We start from the raw sequence: 25,515 nt of genomic DNA, 5'->3' as shown, positions 1-25,515 counted from the left end.
TGTAACATGATGTGTAAATTAATTTCAACAGAGAGTTTCCCCTTCATTTTTCCCTGGAATTATCCCTTTAAATCCCTACTAAATTGTTTGCCTTATGAAGAGTTTGAGGGGTGCCTGGGTGGGTGACTCAGTTGTTAAACATCTGCCTTTGGCTCAGGTTATGATCCCAGGGTCCTAGGATCGAGCCCCACGTCAGGCCCTCTGCTCAGCGGGAAGCCTGCTACTCCCTCTCCCACTTCCTCTGCTTGTGTTCCCTCTCTTGCTGTCTCTCTCTGTCAAATAAATAAATAAAATTTTCTAAAAAGAAGTTTGAGGTTTATGACCCATTGCAGATGTACTTTTAGACTGATAGAAATACAGGCTTCTGCTCAAACAGTACTTTCTGTCTCCCTTTCTGGGAAGGAGGGCATGATTGTCACCCACAGGCGATGTGACTGTCCACATGGAAGACCCCAGAGAATCTGCAGCCAGATTATTAGAGTTAATAAGAAAATTTAGCAGTTATTAGATTCAAAACTCAATTGTGTTTTTTATACCAGCGACAAGCAGGTGCGTTGTCAAAAATCTATCTCTGCTCTGGAGCCAAAATGTGACACGAAGACAGAGTTTGGGGATAAAGAGGAACAATAGTTTATTACCTTGCCAGGCAAATGACACTGTAGCAGGCTAATGCCTTCAGAATGGCAGACCCACTCCGGGGAAAAGGCTGAGGGCTTTCGTAGGAAAATACAGGGCCTGGGCAGCCTCGATAGGAGTCTGGTGCATCCTGCCAGCCGGGTTCCTCATGTCTCCATAGTGGTCTCATGACCAGCGTTGGCGCTGGCCATCCAAGTCTCATTACTGAGTGTCGATGCCAACTTCCTAGAACAAAGGATTCTACAGAAAAGCAAGAGAAGGGGGTGGGTGGTTTCAAGAATGAGGAGGAGAAAAATGTGTTCCATTTAAAGTCAAACCTTGCTGGAGCATTAGTGTGATCCTTTCAATTGCCAACCATCTCTGCGTTTCTGTAGCGGTTTCTGGTTTTTACAAGAACACGAAAAATAACAAGTACTTAAGAAATAAATATTACAAAAAAGAATTTGTAAGACCGTTTTCATCGACTTGGCCACACCAGGAAAATAATAGAAATATTAGTGCACACCACCTTCAAAGAAGCTCTGAATAAATGGAGCAATTCTCCGTGCTCTCAGATCCGGAGACCCAGTGTTCTAACCACCTCAATAGATCTGTAGATCTGGTGTGCAACCTCAGTCTAAATCCTGAGGCTTTTTTGGTGGAATCTCACAAGCTAATTTATATGGCCAAGAACTGTCAAGACTTCTGGAAGATTAAGAACATAGTGAAGTGACTTGCTCCACCAGACATCTAGCCGTCTGTAAAGCTCTACTAATTAAGGCAGGTGGTCTTCAGTCAGGGACAGACAGTAGACCAGAAACAGCACCGTGCACGTGTCAGCATTGGTCATATGACTGGGTAGCCACACATCCTGGTTTGCTCAGGACAGTCCCAGGATGCATCTGTTGTCCTGACATAATTGAATAGTACCCTCTTATTCTTAACTTTTTCTGGCTCAGACACTAGATTTTATGATCACTGTATATGACTGAGGCAGCCTAAGAGAGCAGGAGGAATGAATGGTCTCCAATAAATGGTGCTGGAACAACTGTATATTCACAAAGAAAAAGGAAATTGGATTTCTGCTTCATAACAAAAGAATAATCATAACTTTGGGCATAATAAATACCTACTTATGAAGAATAAAATTTAGAAAGCTTTCAGGTGATAATATAAGCTTATATCTTTGTGATGATTAAGAACAATGAATTTCTTCTACACAATACAGAAAACATTAACTACAAAGGAGAAGACTGATAAATTGTGCCACCACCACTGCCACAAAACAGACTTTTACTTCATCAAAGAGTACGATGAAGAAAACAAAAAGACAAGTGAGACAATGGCAGAAGACATTCACAACGTTTAACTGACAAAAGACTAGCATCTAGGATATAAAGGCAGGTAACCCCATGGAAATATGGGCAAGAAACTCGAGTATACGCTTCACCAAGCAGAAGCCCAAACAGTTTCTATAGGTGAAAATACTTGGTGTCTTCATCAGAGTAAAAAATCATCAAGACACCTCTGCACGCCCATCAGAATGATAGAAATTAAGCATTGCAGTGGTAGTAAGTGTGGAGAGGACGTAGAGCCGGAAGCACTCACAGATGGCAGAGCACAGGCTGGAATGCCATTTGGGGAAAGGGGTTGGCACTATCTGGTCAAGTTGAGGACGAGAGCCTGCACTGGGGGCCAGCAGTCCCGCCCCCAGGGTGGAGCCTAGACAAGTGAGGCTCATCTGCACCAGGGCCAGGTAAAGACCATTCATGACAGCCTGAAACAGTAGTCCAAGTGTCCCTCAAAATTAGCACGGCCCAATGTTAATACGTTGTCACACGGCCACCTGCAACAGTGCACAGGGATCTTGAGTGACGGGTCGGGAAGCTGCCACCATGCCCCTGGGCCCCATGCCCACCCCTGGGGCCAGGTTCTTGGTGGCCCACAAGGAGCTACTTCGGCCCCAGCTGCCTGGTAGGGCCATCCTGGTCTTATCTGATGCCAAGGACCTTCGTGGTCCTCGAGCACACGGTTCATTTTCAGATGGGACCTACTGTTTCCCACCAAGGCCCCTGCATTCCCACTGTGGCCCAGGGCAGGGCAGCCGTTTCCAGGTTTCGGCAGCAACTGATGGACACGTGCGGCACATGGGAGGATCTTGGGCATCTCCATCCTATTCACAGTCATTGGGTCACCTTTTACACTGTCATCCATGGGGGCCTCAGATGGGATTGTGGGGACTCTCCAGCCGTGGGAGCCCCCAGGGAACCTGTCTTCTGGATAGAATGGCTATATGGGGCAGCAGTGTTTCCCACAAGGATGTGCCCCGGGACCTCTCCGGAAGCTGCCACTGGGTGGAGGAACCCATCTGAGTTGTGGGTCCCTGACCATCTCCTCCCTGTTACCTGATCCCACATGGCACCCATCAGTGAGCCACAGCATGGGCTGCTTTTGTGCCCCCCCCCCTCCAGCTGGATACTGTCTTAAGTCCTCTGCATGCAGAATAGCAGCACGTGGGCCCTTCAGCCCAGTGCAGGCTCTGTCCCCCTCATTGTGGGGGACCCCCAAATGCTCCAAGGGATTGGATCTTTACCGAGAAAAAGTTCGTTCAGTTCTACTCATGCCAAGGTCCAAAAGAGACAAAATAAATAGTACTGTTTACAGGTGTTTGCTTAGGAAGTCAGAATATCCAGAAAAGCAGGGGAATGATTACTGTACGTATCAGTGTGGGAGACAGCTCCGAGGGGGTGGAGAGGGGACAGTGACTGCGGGGACGTCCGGGTACTTCTGTGTGGGGCAGTGTCCACTGTCTTGATCAGGTAACAGTCTTCCAGTCTTCACTGCCTCATTTCTCTGTTAAACTTAGGTTTATATTTTATACACTTTCCTGTATATATGTTATAATTTAAACTAAGAGAAAAATTTTTGTTTTGTTTTGTTTTGTTTTTAAAGTCTTCTCCTACCCTGTACCCTTATGTTATCCACTCTGGCTTAGGAAACCAATATTGTTAGCTTCTTGGTGTCTTCCAGAGAGTCTCTGCATTAAAAGCAAATAACTATGTAGACTTATATATTCTAATCTCCTTCCCTGTGTACCCTTTCCAGGATATTTTTGCATATATGAGCAAATGCGTGTATATTTCCCCCTTTATATACAAATTGGGTAGAATACTGTATATAATGTCTGCTACCTTTTTTTGTATTATTATTTAGGAAATATATTTCTATTTGAGATCTTTGGATCTCTACACATAAAGCTTTTCCTTGATATTTATTCCTTGGTATCCATTGGGCACTTACAAATCCCTTTATTGGTGGACACTGAAGGGCTTTCCAAGGTTGAGTTATTACAAACAGTGCTATACCTAATAAGGACCTTTCTGTACCTCATTTTGCTTCTGTGCAAGTGATAGGATCAAGTCCAAGACACAGACATACTGGGTCAGAGGGCTTATTTGACAGATACACCAAATGGCCCTTCATATGCTAGATTATACTCCCATCAACAGTGGGTACCTGCTTTTTCAATTTATAAAATTGAAAAATTCATAACATTGCTTAATAAGACAGGCATTAATTGACTGGCAATGAATTCTGACCTTTTTGGAAGGTTTTGTCATTGGCCATTCAGAAGCTGTATGACTTTGAGACCATTTTCCCTTTTTTAAACATTAGCCATGAGGAAAATGAAGGCCGAGAAAGTGTTGCCGTGGCTCTTCCCTTAGCCCAGGTCTCGTAAATGCTCTTTCTGCTCTCTGCAGTCCAACAACTTAGTAATCCATTCCATGGTGAAACATTTCCACCAAACCCGCCCCTCTGCGGGGAGCCCGGCCGATCTGTGCAGCCCGCTGGACGGGGCCGCGCCCCATCTTATCACCTGCACCGTGGAACACGACTCCATCCGCCTGCCCCTGGAGCACCTGCTCAAAGAACGAGCGGCCGGTGAGTGACCAGCTCCACCTACCACCATACACTGATTCCAGGACCCGGTGAATCATTTACCCTCCACTCGCAGCCTCCCTGGAGGTCAGCAGGTGCAAGGGTTAGACAGCCTGTCTGGACACGGGAGCCAGGAATGCTGCCAGAGTGTCCCCTAGGGAAGAAATGGGTCATCACATGGAGCTCTAGTCTAGTCTAGATCTAGCAACTGAATGATACTTAAGATTCTTGTGTATAATGAATATATACATGTGAAATAATAAGCCTATAAATGCTAAACGGTGCTTTTCACTTGGATTTTAAGGATTAAATCTTGGCTTCCACTTCCTCAGGTAAGAAGGACAAGGGTCAGATAGACCTCAGCAGCAGGGGTGGACATCAGTGTCAGGGGGCGAACACCAGAATAAATGTGCTCTTGCTGGACGACTTCAGCTCTGCATAAGAGGGGGTTCTCGCCAGTGGGCCCGGAGGCAGACAGCCCACAGGCAGCCTGAGGGGTCGGCCGAGCTTGGTGGGCAAGAGCAGCGGCTCTGACATTTCACTTTTCCCATGTGAGGAAGCCTCGAGACACCGGACACAGACCACGGCCCAAGATAGCTGAGGTGAATGCTTTCCTTGAAGTAAAGTGACTTTCCCCTCAGCTTTTCTGATCTGCCTGGAAACCTAAAAGTGAATCGAGAGAAAGTACTTATATAACCCAGATTAAAGCACCATAGTGCTCCATTTGACTGTGAAGCCTTTCTGTGGGTTTTCCTGTTCGACTACTATAGGAGTTTTTCTCTTTCCGGTCTTACCTAGATGCACTACATTAACAATAAAAACAGAGAGAGATCGAGTCTGATCTTCTTATTTCAGCTCTTGTTCCTTTTAATCCCTGTTGCCTTTTTATCCCCCTGTCTTTCTTTCTTTTCCGAACTTACAGGGAAGAGCAACGAATCATTCTTACTTGCTGTTGCATTTAACCTCCTGCTCAAATTACACAGACTTTGGGGCCCCTGGGTGGCCCAATCGGTTGAACAGCTGCCTTCAGCTCCCAGGGTCTTGGGGATTGAGTCCCGCATGGGGCTCCCTGCTCACTGAGGATTCTGCTTCTCCCTCTCTCATTTAGTGGTTCTTAGTGAATTCACCTACTTGTGTAACCATCATCATAATCAGTTACAGAACTTTTCATGACCCCCCAAAACTTTGTGCCCACCCACTGTAATTCTGCATTTGCCTCCATTTACCCCCAGGCAACCACTAATCCATGTCCATCTCTAAAGATTGCCCTATTTCATAGGACTTTCGTGAGAATGGAATCAGAGAACAAGTGGTCTTTTTGACAAATTTCTTTCAATTAGCATGTTTTCAGGGTTCATTCATGGTGGAGCATGTATGAGTACTTAGTTTCTTTTTATGGGTTTATAATATTCCATTTTATGTGAATTCCAGTCTCTATAAATAATACATTATTTACCCATTCATCAGTGGATGAACCTTTGATGATCATTTGGCATGATAACTAATGCCATTATGAACCTTTGTGTACCAGTTCTTGTGTGGATGTATGTTTTCATTTCTCTTGAACTTACACCCAGGAGAGGCACAGCTGGGTCACAGACTAACTCTGTGTTTAACCTTTTGAGCTGACTTTTGTATTCCCAAGAAGCTGCACCCTTTGCTGTTTTTTCCAGCAGGACACGAGGATTCCTATTTCTCCATATCCTTGACAACATTTGCGATTGTCATTATCTTTTATTGCCACTGTCCTGGGAGATGTGCAGTGGTATCTCCTGGTTTTGATTTACATTACCCTGATGTCTGGTGATGTTGAGCATCCTTTCATGTGCTTAATAAGATGAGTAATACTTTTTTTAAAAAAGTATTTTTTTATTTGTGAGAGAGAGCATGAGCAGGGGGATGGGCAGAAGGAGAGGGAGAAGAAGACTCCCCACTGTGCAGGGATCCTGACTTGGGGCTCAATCCCAGGACCCTGGGATCATGACCTGAGCCAAAGGCAGACACTTACCCTACTGAGCCACCCAGGCATCCCAAGACGTGTAATCCTGGCCAGAGGGGCCCTTTTTTTGCTCTCCTTGAAGTCTTGTAATGCATACCTGAGCTCCACCCTTCTCTTGCTAGTCTCTGCCCTATCCCTGGAGCCCACCCTGGCCTGCCAGCCCTCTCTTGGGCACGTGTGCTCTTTCTCAGTCACTGCCAGTGCTTCCGCTGCTCACCTGCGAGGTAGCTGGTAAGGGTGCTAGGTCATGACACGCAGCCCCTGCCTGCCACGCAGTTCTCCCTCCCAGCACTCCACGCTGTGCACCCAGCACTTAGATAATCACTAGATCCGGTCATGGTTTTCGCCTATTACTGTTCTGAGTGTTTTTTTCCTATTCCTATTAATCTAATGCTATCATCTTGCTGTATTCTGGGAATTCCTCAAAATTCCTTGCCCACAGGAGGATACCCCTAATTTAGAAAATATTTGTTCTCTCATTTCGGACCTTGAGGGGAGAGTGGATACATTTATCTTATATCATTTTGAACCAAAATCTTGATTCAGTCACCTTCATTTATTTGTCTGAGGTGATGAGATTATAAGAGCTTGGAGCAGTGCCTAGAACCTAGTAGGTGATTAATGAATGTTTGCAAAGTGTCAAGTGAGTGAAAGTTAAGTACTTTGGTCCTTTAAGGTGTTCTCATAAAGATAGTGGACTAGGAAGATCCTAGGATCACCTCGTCCCATGGATCCACCTAGATAACGTCCCCATCAGTGTAGATACCCCCCAAAGTGACCTGAAGACTGGCAGAACAAATTCTCCACAGCTAAACATAGAGAAGAGGCTATGTCAAAGAGGATAGAAAGGTGAAGACATGGTTGGAAGCCAGATGGACCCATGGAACTGCATGGTGGGGAGGGACAGCATGGGCTCAGTGAGGGGAGAGGAGTAGACCCCATCCAGGCACCCCAGGTGTGAAGAACCTGCCCTGGGAAAATGGATCTCCATAACACTGGCTTTGAAAATTAGAGGGGCCTCACTTCATGAGTTCTTACAATCAGTGGGGCTTAACACCTAGAACTATAAAAATCAACAGGCTTGGCTCTGGAAGAGCTGGGAGACCCAAGAGGAAACTGAGGCCCCGCCCTTACAGAGATAGTAGAGCTAACAACCCCCTGGAGATACAGCATAGAAACAGCAGTTTGGTCAACTCCTTGGGTGTATGGGAAGGAGATTTATTTACTAATCTCAGAGTGTGTGCTGGAGGGGTGGTGTCTTTTGGGAGACTTCTCCAAGAACAAAGGAGCTGGTGGGAGCCATTTCTTTCCTCCATCCCCCAGCTTAGATACATGGACACTTGTGGGAACCAGTGTAGTATAACACTCTCCACCTAGCTTGCTAACAGTGTACCCCACCCCCACACTCTTCTGTGGACCTACATCCTCCATCCTGGCCTGGGTAGTTTTCCTGGGCAGCAGCAGTTCCCTTCCTGCAGGGGACTGGTGCAGACCTTTCTGGCACTGCATGTCCCACCGCCATGTTTTCCTGCAGACCCATGCATTAACAACACAGGGACCAAACCCTGTCTACAACAGGCAAAGACAGCCATTGCAGACAGTTGGGACTGAAGGCAAATGCTACAATAGCAGGGTGCACATAGGAGACACCTCTGAAGCTCTAGGTTCTAATGAATAGGGAACACTGCATAGGAGAGCACTATAGGACCTGTCCTTCATAAGGCCACTAATTTCAAGAGCAGGAGACATAGCTGACTTTCCTGACACACAGAAATGGAGAAACAGAGAAAGTTAGACAAAATCAGGAGACAGAAGAATCTGTCCCAAAGGAAAGAATGGGACACAAACACAGCAAGAGAGCTAAATCAAATGGAGATAAATCATATGCCTGATAGAGAATTTAATGTAATGGTCATTAGGTATTCACTGGACTTGAGAAGAAAGTGGAGGACTTCAGTGAAACCCTCAATAAAGAGAAAACATTAAAAAGAACCAAGAGGAGATGAAAAACTCAGTAACTTAAAAATACACTAGAGGGGATAAATAGCAGACTAGAGGAAGTAGAAGAATGGGTCAGTGACCTGGAGGACAAACTGAACATAAGCGAGAGAAAAGAATAATATAAAATGAACATAGATTAAGGGAACTCAGCAACACCATCAGGAGTAATGACATTGGCATTGTAGGGAATCCCAGAAGAACAAGAGAGAGAAAAGGGGACAGAAAATGTACTTGAAGAAATAATAGCTAAAAACTTCCCAATCTGGGAGAGGAAACAGAAATCCAGATCCAGGAGACAGACAGCTCCCACCAAATCAACGTAAGTAGGTCCACACCAAGATACATAGCGTTTAAAATGACAAAAAAGTAGTGATAAAGAGATAATTGTAAAAGCAACAAGATGAAACAGTTACATACCAGGGAAACCCAATCAGGCTGTGAGCTGATTTTTCTGCAGAAATTTTGCAGGCCAGAAGAGAGTGGCATGATACCTTCAAAGTGCTGAAAGAAAAAATCCTGCAGCCAAACAAATCTCTATCCAGCAAGTCTATCATTCAGAATAAAAAGAGAGATAGGGTTTCACAGACAAACAAAAGTTAAAAGAATTCACTAGCACCTAACCAGCCCTATAAGAAATTTTAAAGGGGAGGAGACTGAGACTCTCTTTGTAGAAAAGAAAAACCATAAATACGAATAAGAAAAGTAGGAAGCACAAAGCAGTAAATTAAGTATATATATAAAAACCAGTCAAAGGATTCATAAAATAAAAGGATGTAAAGTATGATGCCACATACCTAGAATGTGTGGGGGAGAGGAGGGAAAATTTAGTGATTTAAGAATGAGTTCAACCATCAACTTATTACAAACTGCTATTATGCATAAGATGTTATATTTAAACCTAATTATAACCACAAATCAAAAACCATTAGTAGGTATGCAAAAAATAAACAGTACTAAAAGTCCTAGCCACAGCAATCAGACAAAAAAAAAAAAAAGAAAGAAAGAAAAGTCATCTAAGTTGGTAAGGAAGAAGTAAAATTTTCACTGTTTGCAGTCGACATGATACTCTATATAGAGAACACTAACAACTCTACCAAAAAACTACTAGAACTGATGAACAAATTCAGTAAAGTCGTGGAATACAAAATACAGAATCCCATAGCATTTCTATATACTAATAATGAAGCAGCAGGAGGAAAAATGAAGAAAACAGTCTCATTTACAATCGCACCAAAAATGGTAAGATACCGGGCGCCTGGGTGGCTCAGTGGGTTAAGCCGCTGCCTTCAGCTCAGGTCATGATCTCAGGGTCCTGGGATCGAGTCCTGCATCGGGCTCTCTGCTCAGCAGGGAGCCTGCTTCCTCCTCTCTCTCTCTCTCTGCCTGCATCTCTGCCTACTTGTGATCTCTCTCTGTCAAATAAATAAATAAATAAAATCTTTAAAAAAAAAAAATGGTAAGATACCTAGGAATAAACCTGACTAAAGAGGTAAAAGACCTGTACTCTGAAAACTAAAGTTGATGAAAGAAATTGAAAATGACACAAATGGAAAGGCAGTCCATGCTCATGAATTGGGAAAACAAATTTGTTAAAATGTCCGTACTTCCCAAAGCAATCTACAGATTTAATGCAATCTCTATCAAAATACCAATAGCATTTTTCACAGAACTAAAAAAGACAATCCTAAAATTTGTATGGAACCGCAAAAGACCCCAAATAGCCAAAGGAATCCTGAAAAAGAAGAACAAAACCAGAGGTAACACAATCCCAGATTTCAAGATACACTACAAAGTTGAAATAATCAAAACAGTATGGTACTGGCACAAAAATACACACATAGATTTATGGAACAGAATAGAAACCCCAGAAATAAACCCACAACTGTATGGTCATTTAATCTTCAATAAAGCAGGAAAGAATATGCAATGGGAAAAAGACAGTCTCTTCAACAAATGGTGTTGGGGAAACTGGACAGCTACATGCAAAAGAATGACACTGGTCCACTTTCTTACACCCTATACAAAAATAAACTCAAAATGGATTAAAGACCTAAATGTGAGACTCAAACATACAAATCCTAGAAGAGAGAGCAGTCAGTAATTTCTTTGACATTGGCATAGCAGCTTCTTTCAAGATAGCCTCTTTAGGCAAGAAAAACAAAAGCAAAAATAAACTGTTGGGACTACACCAAAATAAAAAGCTTTTGCACAGCAAAGGAAACAATCAACAAAACGAAAAGACAACCTACTGAACAGAAGGAGGTATTTGCAAATGATATCTGATAAAATGTTAATATCCAAAATATACAAAGAACTCATACAATTCAACACCAAAAAAACCCCAAATAATCCAATTAAAACAATGAACAGACATTTTTCTAAAAAGGACATCCAGATGGCCAACAGACAGATGAAAATATACTTAATGTCACTCATCATCAGGGAAATGCAAATCAAAACTACAATGATATATCACCTCACATCTGTCAGAATAGCTAATATCAAAGACACAAGAAACAAGGTTGGCAAGAATGTGGAGCAAAAAGAAAACTTGTGTATTGTTGGTGGGATGCAGCCACTGTGGAAAACAGTATGGAGGTTCCTTAAAAAATTAGAAGTAGAATTATCATATGATCCAGTGATCACACTACTGGGTATTTACCCAAAGAATATGAAAACACTAATTTGAAAAAAGATATATGCACCCCTATGTTTATTGCAGCATTGTTTACAATAGCAAAGACATGGAAGCACCCCAAGTCTCCACTGATAGATGGAAGAAGATGTGGTGTATATAATGGACTATTACTCAGCCATAAAAAAAGAAGGAAATCTTGCCATTTGCAACAACATAGATAGATCTAGACGTATAGTAGTAAGTGAAATAAGTCAGAGAAAGACAAATACTTTATAGTTTCATTCATTTGTGAAATTTAATTAAGAAAACAAGCAAATTTAAAAAGAGACAAACCCAAAAATCAGACTTAAATATAAAGAACACAGTGATGGTTACCAGAGGGCATGTGGGTGGAGGGATGGGGGAAATAGGTGATGGGGATTAGGAGTCCATTTACCATAAAGAGCAGTGAGTAATGGATAGATGTGTTGAATCACTATATTGTAGACCCAGAACTAATATAACACTGTATGTCAATTATACTGGAATTAAATTAAAAAAAAAATTTAAATAGATGCTCTCGTGAACTAAAAGTGTATTACCTCCTTGTGGGCCCTTATCATTTCCTGAACTTTTACAATAAATTACTTTTAAAATGTGGAGAATGCTTTTCTTAGGCTGTATCTAAATGAACTTCCCAAACAGGTTGTTTTATAAGATTAACCTTGGTTTATGTGTTTTTCCCTCAGCGGTCACCTTTGTGCCAGTGTCCAAGGTGAATGGTCAGGTGGAGGTTGAGGACATCCTGGCAGCTGTCCGCCCCGCCACGTGCCTCGTGACTATCATGCTGGCCAATAACGAGACGGGTGTCATCATGGTGAGTTGGTTATCTTTCCCCCCGCCCCCCAAAGATCAGGGAGCCTGACATGGTACTCAATCCCAGGACCCCAGGATCATGACCTGAGCCGAAAACAGACACTTAACCAACTGAGCCACCCCAGGTGCCCTGAGTTAGTTATCCTTCTAAGAAAATCTAGAGAGGAGGGAAAAAAAAGTCTAGTAGGAATGAAGGGGGCTCAGGCTCTACTTTATATTCTCCTGCATCTCTCCCGAGGCCTCTTCTTTTTCTTCTTTATCTTCGTTGTCTTCATTGTCTTTGTCCTCTTCATCTTTGTCATCTTCGTCTTTGTCATTGTCTTCATCTTCTTTCTTCATCCTTCTTCCTTCCTTCATTGTTCCTCCTGCCTCCTTCCTCCTTCCTTTCTCCTTCCTTCTTCCTTCCTTCTTCCTTCCTTCTTCCTTCCTCCTTCCTTCCTCCTTCCTTCTTCCTTCTTCCTTCCTTCCTCCTTCCTTTCTCCTTCCTCCTTCCTTCCTCCTTCCTTCCTCCTCCCTTCCTTTCCTTTCTTTTCCTCCCTCCTTCCTCCTCCTCTTCCCTCTTCTTCCTCCTCTCCTCATTAATGACTCCTGATTTCTTTCATTCAGCTTTCATGAAATCAAAGCAACATACTCAACTCTTTATTTTTCCCTACTTCAGCCCATCTCTGAAATCAGTCAGCGAATTAAAGCCCTGAACCAAAAGCGGGCAACTTCCGGGCTGCCTGTCATTCTGCTACACACAGACGCGGCACAGGCCCTGGGGAAACGGCGCGTGGATGTGGAGGACCTGGGCGTGGACTTCCTGACCATCGTGGGGCACAAGGTGCATCCGCAGAGGCCTCCTTCCCTCCATGACCTCAAGGCCCACCTTAGAGCAGAACCACAGCACCAGCAGTCATCCATTTGTTGTCCAGTGCTCTCAGGGGACAAAGTGACAAAACTTGCAGCTCCCACCCTCACGAGCGTCAGGAGGAGAGACCAGCAGTAACCCAACCTGGGATAAGAGGGGGGTGGCCAGGCAGAGCTGTGGAGGGGTGTGGAGGCCTCAGGTGAGACAGGAGACAGGTGACTTCAGCCAGATACTGAGCATTCTCTGCATTGGGCAGAGAGTGCCTGTAGATTCCTCATCAGCCAACTCATAGGCCCCACCCCCAGGACGGAAGATGAGAGACTCAAGATGTTGCTTTCTCTAACTTGATTTAAAGTGCAACTTCTGAATGCAAAGGTTTGGTTCTAGCAGCTCTTATCTTCAAGGTGGTAGTGAAAACAGTAAACAAGAGTGAAGACCCTTCTGAGACTTTGCTCATCTTTTTGGCAGCTGACTAGGACCTGAAATATTTTTAGTCCTCCATATTGAGGCATGGTGCTCAGCTAGTTTCCGAAGGAGTTTGTGTGCTGACCTGATACTATGGCACTTAATGATTTTTGCAGTGTCAGTTTGAAAACATGGAGTCCTACCCAGGAAAAACCCTCGACAGTCTCAACTTCCAGCCCATCTCCTTTTACAAATTCTGTTCTGTGATGTGCAGTCAACCCTCTCAGGCTAGGAACAAGAGTCCAGGCTCTGCCCTGCACCCCCAAAGTTTGTGACTCTGACATGTCTGGAGTGGTGACGGGTAGCACAGCTACTGGGAAAGACACAGAGTCTTTCTCTGTGTGCTTCTAAGCACTCAGAGTGCATACAAAGTGGGAACTCAGAAGGTTCTTGTTGAATAAATGGCTGATTTTTTCCTTTCAGTTCTACGGTCCCAGGATTGGAGCACTTTATGTCCGAGGGCTTGGTGAACTTACACCTCTGTACCCTATGCTGTTTGGAGGTGGACAAGAACGGAATTTCAGGCCAGGGTAAGATAGAAGGTTAATGAAGTCTCTGACCTACCAGCCCAACTGTTGGCTTGGAGGGCGGTAGCTTTTCCTTGTCTCTTCGAAGAACTGTAATGGCACTTTCTACATCACTGCTGAGTCCGAATTTTCTCCATTGATGGGTTCTGCACATTTACAGATCTTTAGTCTCTGTTGGGATGATTCAAAGCTGGAGGCCTCCTGGCCAAGATGTGCTGCTGTTCTTATGATGATGGGATGAGCAGAGTTGCACAGAAGCACCTAGCTTCCTTTCTGACAGCTCCTGTGTCCCTGTGATATAAGCTGACATTGTACCCAGGGAATGAGGTGGTGCCAAGGCCACACCTTTTATCAGACATTCCAACAAGGAGAAACAGGAACAACATGGTAGTGGGTTCCCTGGGTGTTCATTCACCTCTTTTATCCCTGACTTGAGGTCAAGCCCCATGTTGGGCTCTGAGCTCAGTGGGGAGTCTGCTTGAGTTCTCTCTCTCCCTGTCCCTTTGCCCCTCCCCTACTGACAGGCACTCCCTAAATAAATAAATAAATCTTAATTTTAAAAAAAAGATTACTCTGAAGTCAATAAGCTTTCACCTGAAAAACTTAGAAAAAGTAGAGCAAAATACTCCAAAGCAAACATAAGGAAATACTAGAGAACAGAAATTAGTGAAATTGAAAACAAGAATAATTTTTTAAATATTGTATTTCTTTTAGTGAGAGAGAATGAGAACAGTGGGAGGGGCAGAGGATGCGATTCTCTGCTTAGTGCAGAGTCTTTTGGAAGGCTTGATCCCATGATCCTGTGATCATAACCCAAGCCAAAATCAAAAGTCAGGAGCTGAACCAATTGAGTCACCCAGACACCCTGAACACAAAAATAATATTTAAAAAATAATTGAAATGAAGAAATAGCCTTTTAGAAATATTGAGAAAACTGACAAATCCCTCACTATATTGTACACTTAAAACTAACATAACAATGTATGTTAAGTATACTGGAATGAAAAGAAAAACTTAATAATAATTTTTAAAAACCTGATAAACATCTAGTAAGACTGACAAAAAAAGGAAGGAAGAAATATATTGCCAATATCAAACTTGACAATTCAGATAAAGTGGAATACTTCTTCAAAAAACAAATTACCACAACTCAGGGGCACTTGGGTGGCTCAGTGGGTTAAAGGTCATGGTCTCAGGGTCTTGGGATCGAGCCCCGCATCGGGCTCTCTGCTCAGCAAGTAGCCTGCTTTCCTTCCTCTCTCTCTGCCTGCCTCTCTGCCTACTTGTGATCTCTCTCTGTCAAATAAATAAATAAAATCTTTTAAAAAAAATGATCAAGGTGAGTTGTTATTAGGTGAGTTGTGGTAATTTTTTTAAAATTTTATTTATTTATTTGACAGAGAGAGATCACAAGTAGGCAGAGAGGCAGGCAGAGAGAGAGGAGGAAGCAAGCTCCCTGCTGAGCAGAGAGCCCAATTCGGGACTTGATCCCAGGACCCTGGGATCATGACCTGAGCCAAAGGCAGAGGCTTTAACTCACTGAGCCACCCAGGCGCCCCGACGCTTGATCATTTAAATCGCTTTATAATTATTAGGAAAAGGAAATTAACTTTGTAATTTTAAAACTCCCCAAAAAGAAATCTCTAGGTCCAGATAATTTCACAGGAAAATCCTGCCAAACATTTAAAGAATTAACACCATTTCTATGCAGTCTCTTCCAGAAAAATAGGAGGAGGAAACATTTCCTTGGTTCATTTTATCAATTTATACTAAAACCAGATAAAGATGGTACAAAAAAATAAAACTATGAACCACATATCTCTCATGAATTTAGAATCAGAAGTCTTTAACAAAATATTAGCAAGTGGAATTCAGCAATATATAAAAAATAATATATGCATCATGATGGAGTTTATTTCAAGGATGCAAGGCTGTTTCAGTATTTCAAAATCAATCAATGTAATGTAGCATAGTAAAGAAGAAAAATTGGGGTGCCTGGGTGGCTCCATCGGTTAAGCATCTGATCCTTGATCTCAGCTCAGGTCTTGATCTCAGAATTGTGAGTTCAGGCCCCATGCTAGGCTCCACACTGGGCATAAAGCCTACTTAAAAAAAAAAGAAGAAAAAATAATTTAATACAGAAAAAGCATTAATAAGATTTAACATTCATTCATTAAAAACCCTCACAGTATGACGAGAGGGGAACTTCAGCTTGGAAAGAGCATTTACAAAAAAATCCTACAGTCAATATCACACTCAACAGTAAAGGCCTGAATGTTCTACTGCTATGACCAGGAGCAAGACAAGGATGTCCATTCTCCCTTCTTTTTCACCAGGGCTAGGAGTTCTAGTCAGTGCAGAAGTCAAGAAAAGGAAATATAAGGAATACAGTTTGGAAAGGAAGAGGTAAAACTGCCCCTTTTTATAGTTCACATGATGGTCTCTGTCCCAAGGAATAGATAAGAAAACTCCTAGGACTGATAAGTGAATTCAGCAAGATCACAGGTTATAAGAGAAACATACAAAAATTGATTGTATTTCTGCATACTGGTAATGAACATCTGAACAACAAAATTAAAAATACAGTACAATTGATAATCACTCAGAAATATTCAGATAGAGGACTTGTAAGCTGACAACTACTAATGTGGCTAAAAGAAAGCAAAGATCGAAATACATGGAGAGACATACTATGTTCATGGGTCAAAAGACTCAATATTGTAAAGGTCAGTTCTCCCCAAATTGATAAATCAGTTGAGCCCAATATCTGTCAAAGCCCAGCAAACAGACCAGTGGAACAGAATAGATACAACCAGAAATATACCCACATGATTTTCTGACAAAGATATAAAAGTAATTTGGTGGAGAAAAGATACTCTTAACAGATGGCACTGGAGCAATTAGACATCCTTAGGCAGAAGATGATCCTCAACCCAAGTCTCACACCTTGTAAAATATTAACTCAGGATACATGTGAACTTAAATGTGAAGGAAAAAACTTTAAACTTTTAGGGGAGGAAAAAAAAACAGGAAAACATCCTCAGGCTCTAGGCCTCAGCAAAGAGATCTCAGACTTGATACCAAAAATGTCCATAAAAGGGAAAATTGGTACTTGAACTTCATCAAAATTTAAACCTTTCACCCTGCAAGATAATTTAAGAGGAGACAAGCTATGCACTAGAATATATCCTCAAGGGACTAGTATCTAGAATACATAAGGGAAACTCTCAAAATTCAACAGCCAACACCCCCAAACAATTCAGTCACATAACGGGCAAAAGATAGTCACAGACATTTCACCAAAGAGGATAGACATATAGCAAATAAGCATGTGAGAAGACCTCGAACATTTTTAGCTGTTAGGGAAATGCAAATTAAAACCACAGTGAGACATCACACCTACCACAATGGCTAAAACAAAAACCAGAGACAACACAGAGTGCATTGATGACACAGATGTTTCACTCAAACGTGGCCGATGGGAATAGCCATGGGACAGCAGCTCTGGAAGACAGCTTGGCATTTTCTCTTAAAACTAGATATGCACCCACCATCCCATCTAGGAATTTCACTCCTGGACACTTAGAGACATGCAGACTTGCGTTCACACAAGAGCCTGCGCACAAGTGTGTCTAGCAGCTTTATTGGCAATGGCCGCCAACTGCAAGGAGCCCAGATGTCCTTTAATGAGACTTAACAGGCTGTGGCACAGTTTGCGTGGACACTGCTCAGTAATGGAAAGGGGTTAGCTGCTGATGCGCACAATAGCCTGGAAGGAATGTCCACAGAATGATGCAGAGTGGAACAAGCCTGTCCCCCAAAATGATAACTCGGGTTCCATCTATACGACATTCTTGAAATGATGGAATTAGAGATGGAGAACAGATTAGCAGTTGCACGTGGCTAAGGAAGGTGTGGGGCCGAAGGCAAGCAGGTCTGGGTATAAAAGGCTGACAGGAGGGACCTTTGAGGTGGTGGAAATGTTCTATATCTCATCTGTATCCTGATTGTGCTCTTGTACTACAGTGTTACTGGGGAGAAGCTGAGTAATGGGTACACAGGATGTCTCTGTATTATTTCTTTTAATCACATATGAATATATGTGATATATGTGACTAATATAATCATATATATTAATGAAAATTAATTAAAAAAAGAAGAAGAAGTAGTAGAACACCATGTGTTCAGGAAGCCCTAATAGGGTGGCTCAGTGTGTGGACTGGGAGTGGGAAGCAGGGTTTGCAGGACTCCAGATGGAGGCAGAGGTGGCTGACGGAATGCTTGGGGGGAGGGAGGATGGGACAGGTGCCGGGTTCTACACAGGGTCCCCTCTCTTCCACCTGGGCAGCCCCTCCAGGCATTCACAAGGCAGAGACCTTGAGAGATGCTCTTGGTCTGGCCATGCTATCCTGCAGATGAGGGGTGTGAAACCCAGAGAGGGGACGGCATTAAGACTCCATGTATAGGACAAGCTCAGACATCTGGATTCTCCACGCAGAGCTCCTTGTTCCTCCCCAGACCACCCCAGGTGCCAGAACCTGTCTCCAGGAACAGAACTGACCAATGAACTTGTCAGAGGGAGATCAGCAGGATCACGTTACCTGTAATGCCCTGTGTTCCTGTTTTCTTATCTTGTTATCTGCTGGTCAGTGAGCAGCAGCCAGCTCCAAAGGTTTAAGCAAACTTCAGCCCAAACTGAAAATTCAGAAAATTATGACGTTAGCGATTTATTTTGTTTTTCTTGAAAATAGAGTGAAGAGTTGTGTTTTCAGCTTGTTAGGTCAAGAGTGTGAGCCTCCGGTCTGAAGGGGTCCCGCAGCCCCTTCCTGCACATGCACATTGTTTAGGAACCCACGAGTCATCCCACGTGACAGTCAAGAGCGCAACTGATTGGCCAGCTGATGGGAACAGCGTGGAACTGGGCTCTCTGACCCCTGCGGGGTTTGACAGGGGGGCCCTGGCTCTGCAGCTGGAGGAGGGGTTACTCCTGCACAGGAGAAGGGTCCAGACAGAATCATCCCTGAGGACACCCAGGGATTGTCCCAGGGTTGCCCCAGGTGGGCCATGGCAATGGCAATGGTGCTTAGCATCAAAGGAAGCTTAGCATCAGAGGGTTGGGAGGCTGCTGCCGCCACGGAGGCGAGCATGTGGCCTGTGCCTGGGAAAGGTGCAGGTGTGATTCTGCTTCTAGCTGAACTCATGACTTTAACAGACCAGACTCCATCCTGGGACACTGGTTCATTGCTCTGCGTGGAAATAGGACTGACTCCCTTGTCTCTTGCAGGACAGAGAATACACCGATGATTGCCGGCCTTGGGAAGGTAAGCCTCGGTGAGCCGGGGCTCATGGAGCCGGCGCTTTGTCTCGGGTTCGGGAGAACGGGAGTCTTCCCCAGGCCCAGTCGCCTTTACTCCCACTTGCCCGCCCGGCGCACAGGGCTCCCGACCCTTGACATGGGGTAGGGGGCAGGTTCCCCCACAGGGCAGTTCTGTGGTACCAGCCAGGCGTCCCACTCTTGAACTCAATTCTGACACTGGCTACCTGGAGACGGTGTCAGAGCCCACAGGTCAGGGCTCAGGTCCATGCACTGGCCTGCGCAGACCCCCTCAGACTCCAGGCCTAAGTCCCAGGTTTCACTATGTGCCTCACTCTGGCTAGTTTCTCCTCTGCCCTGGTCAGGCATTGGCCTCCTCACCTGCCAGGGGCCTCCCAGCACCGTCCCGGCCTCCTGTCCACAGCTGCTCCCTTGTGGCACTCACCCTGTCCTGCAGCTCCACCAGCCTGTGCTCAGGGCTTTGAACTTGGCATCTCAGGGCTGGTCCTGACCTTTCTTCTGAGAGACGAAGGTCCCCGCCTGCTTATTGGACATTCCCTCCGGGCCCGTGGGTGTGTGTGTGTCTCCTCCTTGTTTCCCTTCCCTCCCCATCCTGCCTCCTGCCATCCTGGACCTCACTGTGGAAGTCTAGGCAGTGCCTCAGTCCCACCTGGTCCTTGGCAGGCAGTCTGTCTGGGACAATCTGTCCTGTCTCCACAAGATGTCAAGATCCGTGTCTTCTGTGTCTCTGTGGCCACTGACTCTAGACCCGGTCGTCCCCATCTGCAATCTGGACGCCTGCCGTGGTTCCTTCCACTCTGCACAACATCCAGAATGATCATTACATGTGCAAGTCAGGGCATCTCGCCTCTTTCTTAAACCCACGTGCATCTGTGCTGCTGCACTTAGTGCCTGACCCCACCTGTTGTGGGGTGCCGGGGTCCTGTCCCCCTTGGTCACTCCATCCCAGGAGTGCACTTGCCTGTTCCTTCACCATGGCCATGAGCACCCTAGCTCATGCACTGTCAGCTTCATGCCCGCCCTGCGTGACCCGTGCACCCGCCAGAGCGCTCTCCTCATTCGGTATGAGGCTGTTCCCTCTTCCCTTCCGCCCTTGGTCTCTGGGCTGGTTGTGACTTGAGAACTGGGAGTGCTTTTTGCTATCACGGGCAGTTATCTCTGGTGCCTGGAGGTAGCTGGAAGCACCTGGTAAAGTAAATTCCTGCTGAACAAGGGAAGATAACCCTTCTCAGGCTCCTATCAAGCACCACCCCCCCATCTCCTGGCTGCACTCAGTAAATACCAACTGTCCCCGATGTTCCAGGAAGAGAGCAGTTGAGGAAATGTCACTTCTCTATCATCAGGAAATCTCACCTCTGCGCTGGAAGGCTGTTTTATACTCCTTGCTTTATGACAGTTGAACATGCTATCTCACCTTGCCGCCGTCCCTGTCCCCAGGCCGCTGAGCTGGTGACCAGGCACTGCGAGGCTTATGAGGCCCACATGAGAGATGTTCGAGACTACCTGGAGGAGCGGCTGGTGGTGAGCCTGGGGCCCGTGAGAGTGGGGCAGCCTGAAGTCTGGGGGTCCCATGCTTCCTCCGGCGAGCTGAGGGTCCGGGTTGGTACCGCCCCAGGCAGCAGGCAGGATAAGGATGGGGGTTGTTTGGATCTTGGTCCGGGGACCCTGGGGACAGTCAGGGTAGAGGCTAGAGGACAGAAGCCTGAGTCAGGAGAGCCCCCCCCCCCCAGGGCCTCCAAGGTGGACTCTGGACAAGTGGCTAATCTTCAAAGAGGCATGTTAGGAATACACTGGAGCTTGGTTTTTCGGTGGTTGTATGGTGGAGGGTCACACGTATTTGGAATTTTTTCTCCTATTAATTTTGCTTTCTAGGGGGTCCCTGTAATTATTATAGGTAGATGCTTATGGATGAACTAATTAATTTATGTGTCAAGGTTGCGAATTTGTTTTCCAGAAAAGGCTCAAGCTCAGACATTAGTTGGGGGTGGGAAGTGGGGAGGCTGGTGTGCGCTTTGAAACTATCTCTGAAGTCTTCATTGCCTTTTCAGGCTGAATTTGATAAGCAGAGAATCCATCTAAACAGCCAATTTCCAGGAACTGAGCGACTCCCCAACACGTGCAACTTTTCCATCCGGGGACCCCAGCTTCAAGGTGACAAGGGTCTCCTGGTCCCCGTGTACAGAGCAGCCCCCTAGGGTGGGTGTCCCCAGAAGGCGCACTGATCTGGCCATTTCCTGCTCTCCCTGCCCGGGCTCTTCTTCACGTGGGTGCGGGGGGGCTTGCCGTTGTGCCCTGCCCTCGTGGGCACTGAAGCAGAGAGGGATGATGAGACTAAATTCTGGGCTCCTTCATCCATTTCTGTCAGCAAGTTTGACAGAACGTGATGAGGACCAGGGAGAGGAGAGGCAGTTAACTTTAAAATCTGGCTCAGAGTCAGGATGATGTGCACACCTGTGGGGCTCTCAGTTCCCACGCTAACTGCCTCCTGGCTGGAGACCAGCAGGATCGCTGGAATCCAGAAGACAAAACACGGCTCACCCAGGGCGCTGACCAGCCGTGTTCCACCAAGAGGAGATTCTGTGCCCTGAGCAGGAGGGAAGCACGTCCGCAGAGCACAGCGGTTTGGGGGAAGTTCCTAGGGGAGAGGGGGTTGCTCCCTCTGTCTCCCTGGATGGCGCGGGGAGCACTGTGTGTCTGCACCACAGACTGGCCCTGGGCAGGTGTCACTGTGCTGGGGGATGGGACCCTGCACTGGGAAGCTGCCTCGCTGCTGGCCACTGCTCCGGCTCTTCTTGCTGTGGGAAGAAGAGCACATCAAGTCCTCATCCCTGTGTCTGTGGGGATAGATGTATTGTTTTCAGTGAGGCCCGTGTCCATTTAAATGAGACAGATTCTTTTAATTAGGCCAGTGGCTTTATTACTCTTATCTGTGCTTGTGAAAGTAGAGGGACATGCCTTCAGGCTTAACCAAAACAGCCCCCCAGTGTCTCCACCTCTAGAGAACACAGATGTTAAGTTTCAGCGTCATGGCCGGAACAACAAAGTAGGAAGTGAGGCAGCCGATGAGAGTTCTGGGGTCTTCTTCGGCCACGGACCGGAAATAACATGTTCGAGGCCAGATTTTAGGGTGGAATCGTGTCTGGGAGGAAGCATCTTGTCTGGATTCTGATGCACTGTTACCGAGGATGAGACGGCCTGGGCCCTGGGCCACCCCCCAACCCCAGGGGCCCCAAGGGGGGCGTCTCCAAATTTGCAGCAGGGCAGAGGGGAGGCGGACAGGTAGGGCCCCGCTGGCACACTCTGCCCACAGCCACATGCCGTGTCTCCCCAGGGCGTGCAGTGCTGGCCCAGTGCAGGACGCTGCTGGCCAGCGTGGGGGCTGCATGCCACTCGGACAACGTGGACCGGTAAGTGCCCCGCGCCTGAGCCACAGTATCCAGTGCCTGTCTGTCAGACGGCCAGAGGAGGCTGCTGGGCCTGGGGCTTCCAAGGGGAGGAGGGAAGCTGCAGCCTCAGTGGGGGTCAGCTGGGAGGGGCTAGGCAGGCTGCAGGAGCTCCCTCTGTCCTGGGAAAGTGAGAGGCTCTGGGAGGGTTGTGACAGGCCAGGTTGGTTCCGGGTGGCCCTGCCTAGTGCAGGGCGATCCCAGGAGAGCAGCCCCATTGAGTGGCTGTGGCTAGGGCAGGAGGGGAGGATGTGAAGCCCGGGCACCCGAGACTGGCCTAACCCTGGTGGAGGAAGAGCGGGGCCACGGTTTTTCACTCACCATGAGCAGGGGGCCTGCAGAGCTGGGTGTAGTGCTGGGTGAGGCCGCCAGGACCCTAGAAGGAGCCAGGCCATGGTCAGCAGTGGGCTGTCCGGGAGTCTGGCTGGCGTGGTGTGTGAGCCCCTCAGGCCAGGGGGCTCCCAGGGTCCGAGGGCTGGGCTGATGACCAGGCCCAGTCGTGGCTCAGAGGTCTGTCAGGGAGGGCTGCACGAGGGTGGGGGAGGCCAGGAACCGGCAGGCAGCAGCCTGAGTGGCCAAGTGGCTGTCAGGGGCAGTGAGGCGGGGCGAGCGTGGACTGCAGGAGGGCGCTCACAGAATGCTCCCCCAGCCCTCCAGAAGATCTGTGTGGCCCGTTTCCCAGACAGGGTTGCTGAGGCGGGTGTAGTCTGTGGTCTTACCAGCCACAAGGTGAAGGGGAGGGGACAAGGGGCAGGAGGAGGGGCTGGGGCATAGCTGGGTGGGGGCAGGTATCTGATGTGGCCCCTGTGAGGGTGGGAGTAGGGGTGCCCCCTGGAATAGGAATGAGACCGCCCACCCAGGGGAGGGCAGGGGGGCAGGAGCTGTGGGCCCTGTCCCTTCTCTCCCCTGCTCTGCAGGGGCCTCTGGCCCGGACCCTCAGGAACCATAGCGATTAAAGTCCCTGCTCCCACCTAGCCCTGTGCTCAGGGAGGGGGGCATTTGTGTGGATGGCTTTCAGGAGCTCTGTAATGTGACAGAGACCTTGGCTGCGCTGCTTCTGCCTGGGGCCTGTGTGTGTAGGCACCTTGGGTGCCCGCTGGCCCTTGATCTGCACACCTGCTAGGGTTGGCGGTGGTGGGGAGGGAGGGGAAGGGGGGGTGCCAGAGCTGCCAGGAACACTGGCGGTGCCCTCGGTTGTGCTTCCATCTCCTCTGAGACCCAGGGAGCACAGAGAGCTGACACAGGTTCTCACCACCCCCCAGGCCATCCCCAGTGCTGCTGAGCTGTGGTATTCCCTTCGACGTGGCCAGGAACGCGCTCCGGCTCAGCGTGGGCCGCAGCACCACCAGGGCGGAGGTGGACCTCGTCGTGCAGGACCTGAAACAGGCTGTGGCCCGGCTGGAGTGCCAGGCCTAGTGCCAAGGACGCCCCCCATAGGAAGCCCTTCCAAGTGCTGGGCCAGGATGGCTCTCCTAATTTGTCCCAGTGTCTGACATGGTGTCAGGCAGTGGGTGCGCTCATTCCCCATCCCCGTCTCCCCGTTCCCTGTCCCACATCCCCGGATCAGCAGAGAGCCCGTCTGTCGGGCAGGCAGACCCAGCGGGCCGCACACACCTGTGTGGGACTGTCCCTGCTGCCCGGTGGCGCAGGTTGAAGCAGAAGCATCCCCTGTGGGGAGCTGGGAGTGCTACCCTCCTGGAAGGGAGCGTTTCCCCTGGAAGATAAAATCCTAGTATTGTAGACCATTGTCACTTGCTACCATGAACATAGGAAACCTGATTTTTGCTGCAGTCATGGCCTCCCCTGCCTGTTGGCGCTGAGGTCCGTCCACCCCTGGGCCCTCTGATCTCACTCCACCCTTCCCAAGCCCTTCCTCCGCAGGGGGGCCACCCAGGTCAGCCCCCTGCTCCGTATCCCCCAACTTGCCCACCCTACCCGACCTCCTCACTCAGCCTGGTGGCCACCCAGAGCCCCCAAAGCCCCCAAGTCCCCCCTGCCTTTTTCCTGTGGTCATTCACTCAGTGTTCCAGCTCCGGTGTGGGACTTGGGAGGCAACCAGGGTTACGTGACCCCTGGTGGCTCCTGTGGTGGGAAATCTGCCCGTCCCCTGCTCCGCTCCATCATAATATTGTTCCCAGATGGGTTCTTCTGTCTTCACCAAGGCTCTGTGACATCCCGATGTGATGTCCTCTGTGACATCCCGATGCACCTCAGAGGGCGTGACTCACAGAGACCCTTTGCATAGGATCGATTTCTTAGCCAAACATTTTTAACGTGTGGTTTTAAGGTGCCAAGAACTTCATGATGACTCTGAGGAAACCACTGTCAGAAATTCAGTGAACTAATAAAATATTCCAATGCTAGTATTAGACGTTGACAGTCCCTCTATTGGGCGCTTCTCTGGGGCTCATTGGTGTGTCTGAGCTGGTGTGCGAGGGGCGCATAGTGACCCCAGTTTATCGCTGGATGATCAGGCTTCAGCTGAAGAAATTTGCTTGAGACTGTGTCTCTGCAAGTCCCTAGAAAACGGGTCACTAAAGTCAGCATCCTGCTGCCTCCAGGCAGAGGCCATGCTAATCCCAGTGGGCCCGGGAAAAAGCTGGTGGGTGCCCAGCACCACTGAAGGGAAGAGTCTGGGAAAAGAGGCGTGGCTGCCCTCAAGGAAGCCCCTGGGCCCACAGCTGGCTCCGGCGAGCCGCTGTTCCTCAGACGTTCGTGGAGCTACTGGGCCCTAGGCCAGCTGAGGGCCAGGATCCCACACAGCACTGCCAGCAGGCAGGTGGGCCCTGGGATCCTGGGGTGAAGGCCTCGCGGAACTCCAGCACATGTGGTCATCAGTTCCCCAGAG

General features: G+C 47.5%; 1 protein-coding gene across 5 annotated transcripts in view; it reads left to right on the top strand.

Annotated features, from left to right (window-relative positions):
• SCLY (selenocysteine lyase) overlaps window positions 1-25,030 on the top strand; it is a 33,330-nt gene extending 8,300 nt beyond the window's left edge. For 4 of the 5 annotated variants that reach the window (XM_004743712.3, XM_004743711.3, XM_004743715.3 and 1 more), the window contains exons 4-12: window positions 4,377-4,557; window positions 11,921-12,048; window positions 12,706-12,870; window positions 13,786-13,892; window positions 19,174-19,210; window positions 20,662-20,745; window positions 21,273-21,375; window positions 22,556-22,631; window positions 23,930-25,030. In XM_004743712.3, coding sequence (XP_004743769.1) covers window positions 4,377-4,557; window positions 11,921-12,048; window positions 12,706-12,870; window positions 13,786-13,892; window positions 19,174-19,210; window positions 20,662-20,745; window positions 21,273-21,375; window positions 22,556-22,631; window positions 23,930-24,083 — 1,035 coding nt within the window. In that variant the 3' untranslated portion in view covers window positions 24,084-25,030. The remainder of the gene's footprint in view (window positions 1-4,376; window positions 4,558-11,920; window positions 12,049-12,705; window positions 12,871-13,785; window positions 13,893-19,173; window positions 19,211-20,661; window positions 20,746-21,272; window positions 21,376-22,555; window positions 22,632-23,929) is intronic. The other variant, XM_045066910.1, reaches the window with a different exon arrangement.
• The last annotated feature ends 485 nt before the right edge of the window (window positions 25,031-25,515 follow it).

This window comes from Mustela putorius, unplaced genomic scaffold, assembly GCF_011764305.1.
Source record: "Mustela putorius furo isolate JIRA1106 unplaced genomic scaffold, ASM1176430v1.1 tig00003869_pilon_pilon_pilon, whole genome shotgun sequence".
Taxonomy (NCBI): domain Eukaryota; kingdom Metazoa; phylum Chordata; class Mammalia; order Carnivora; family Mustelidae; genus Mustela; species Mustela putorius.
Note: the sequence above shows the minus strand (reverse complement) of the source record. Positions and strands in the feature narration are given on the sequence as shown.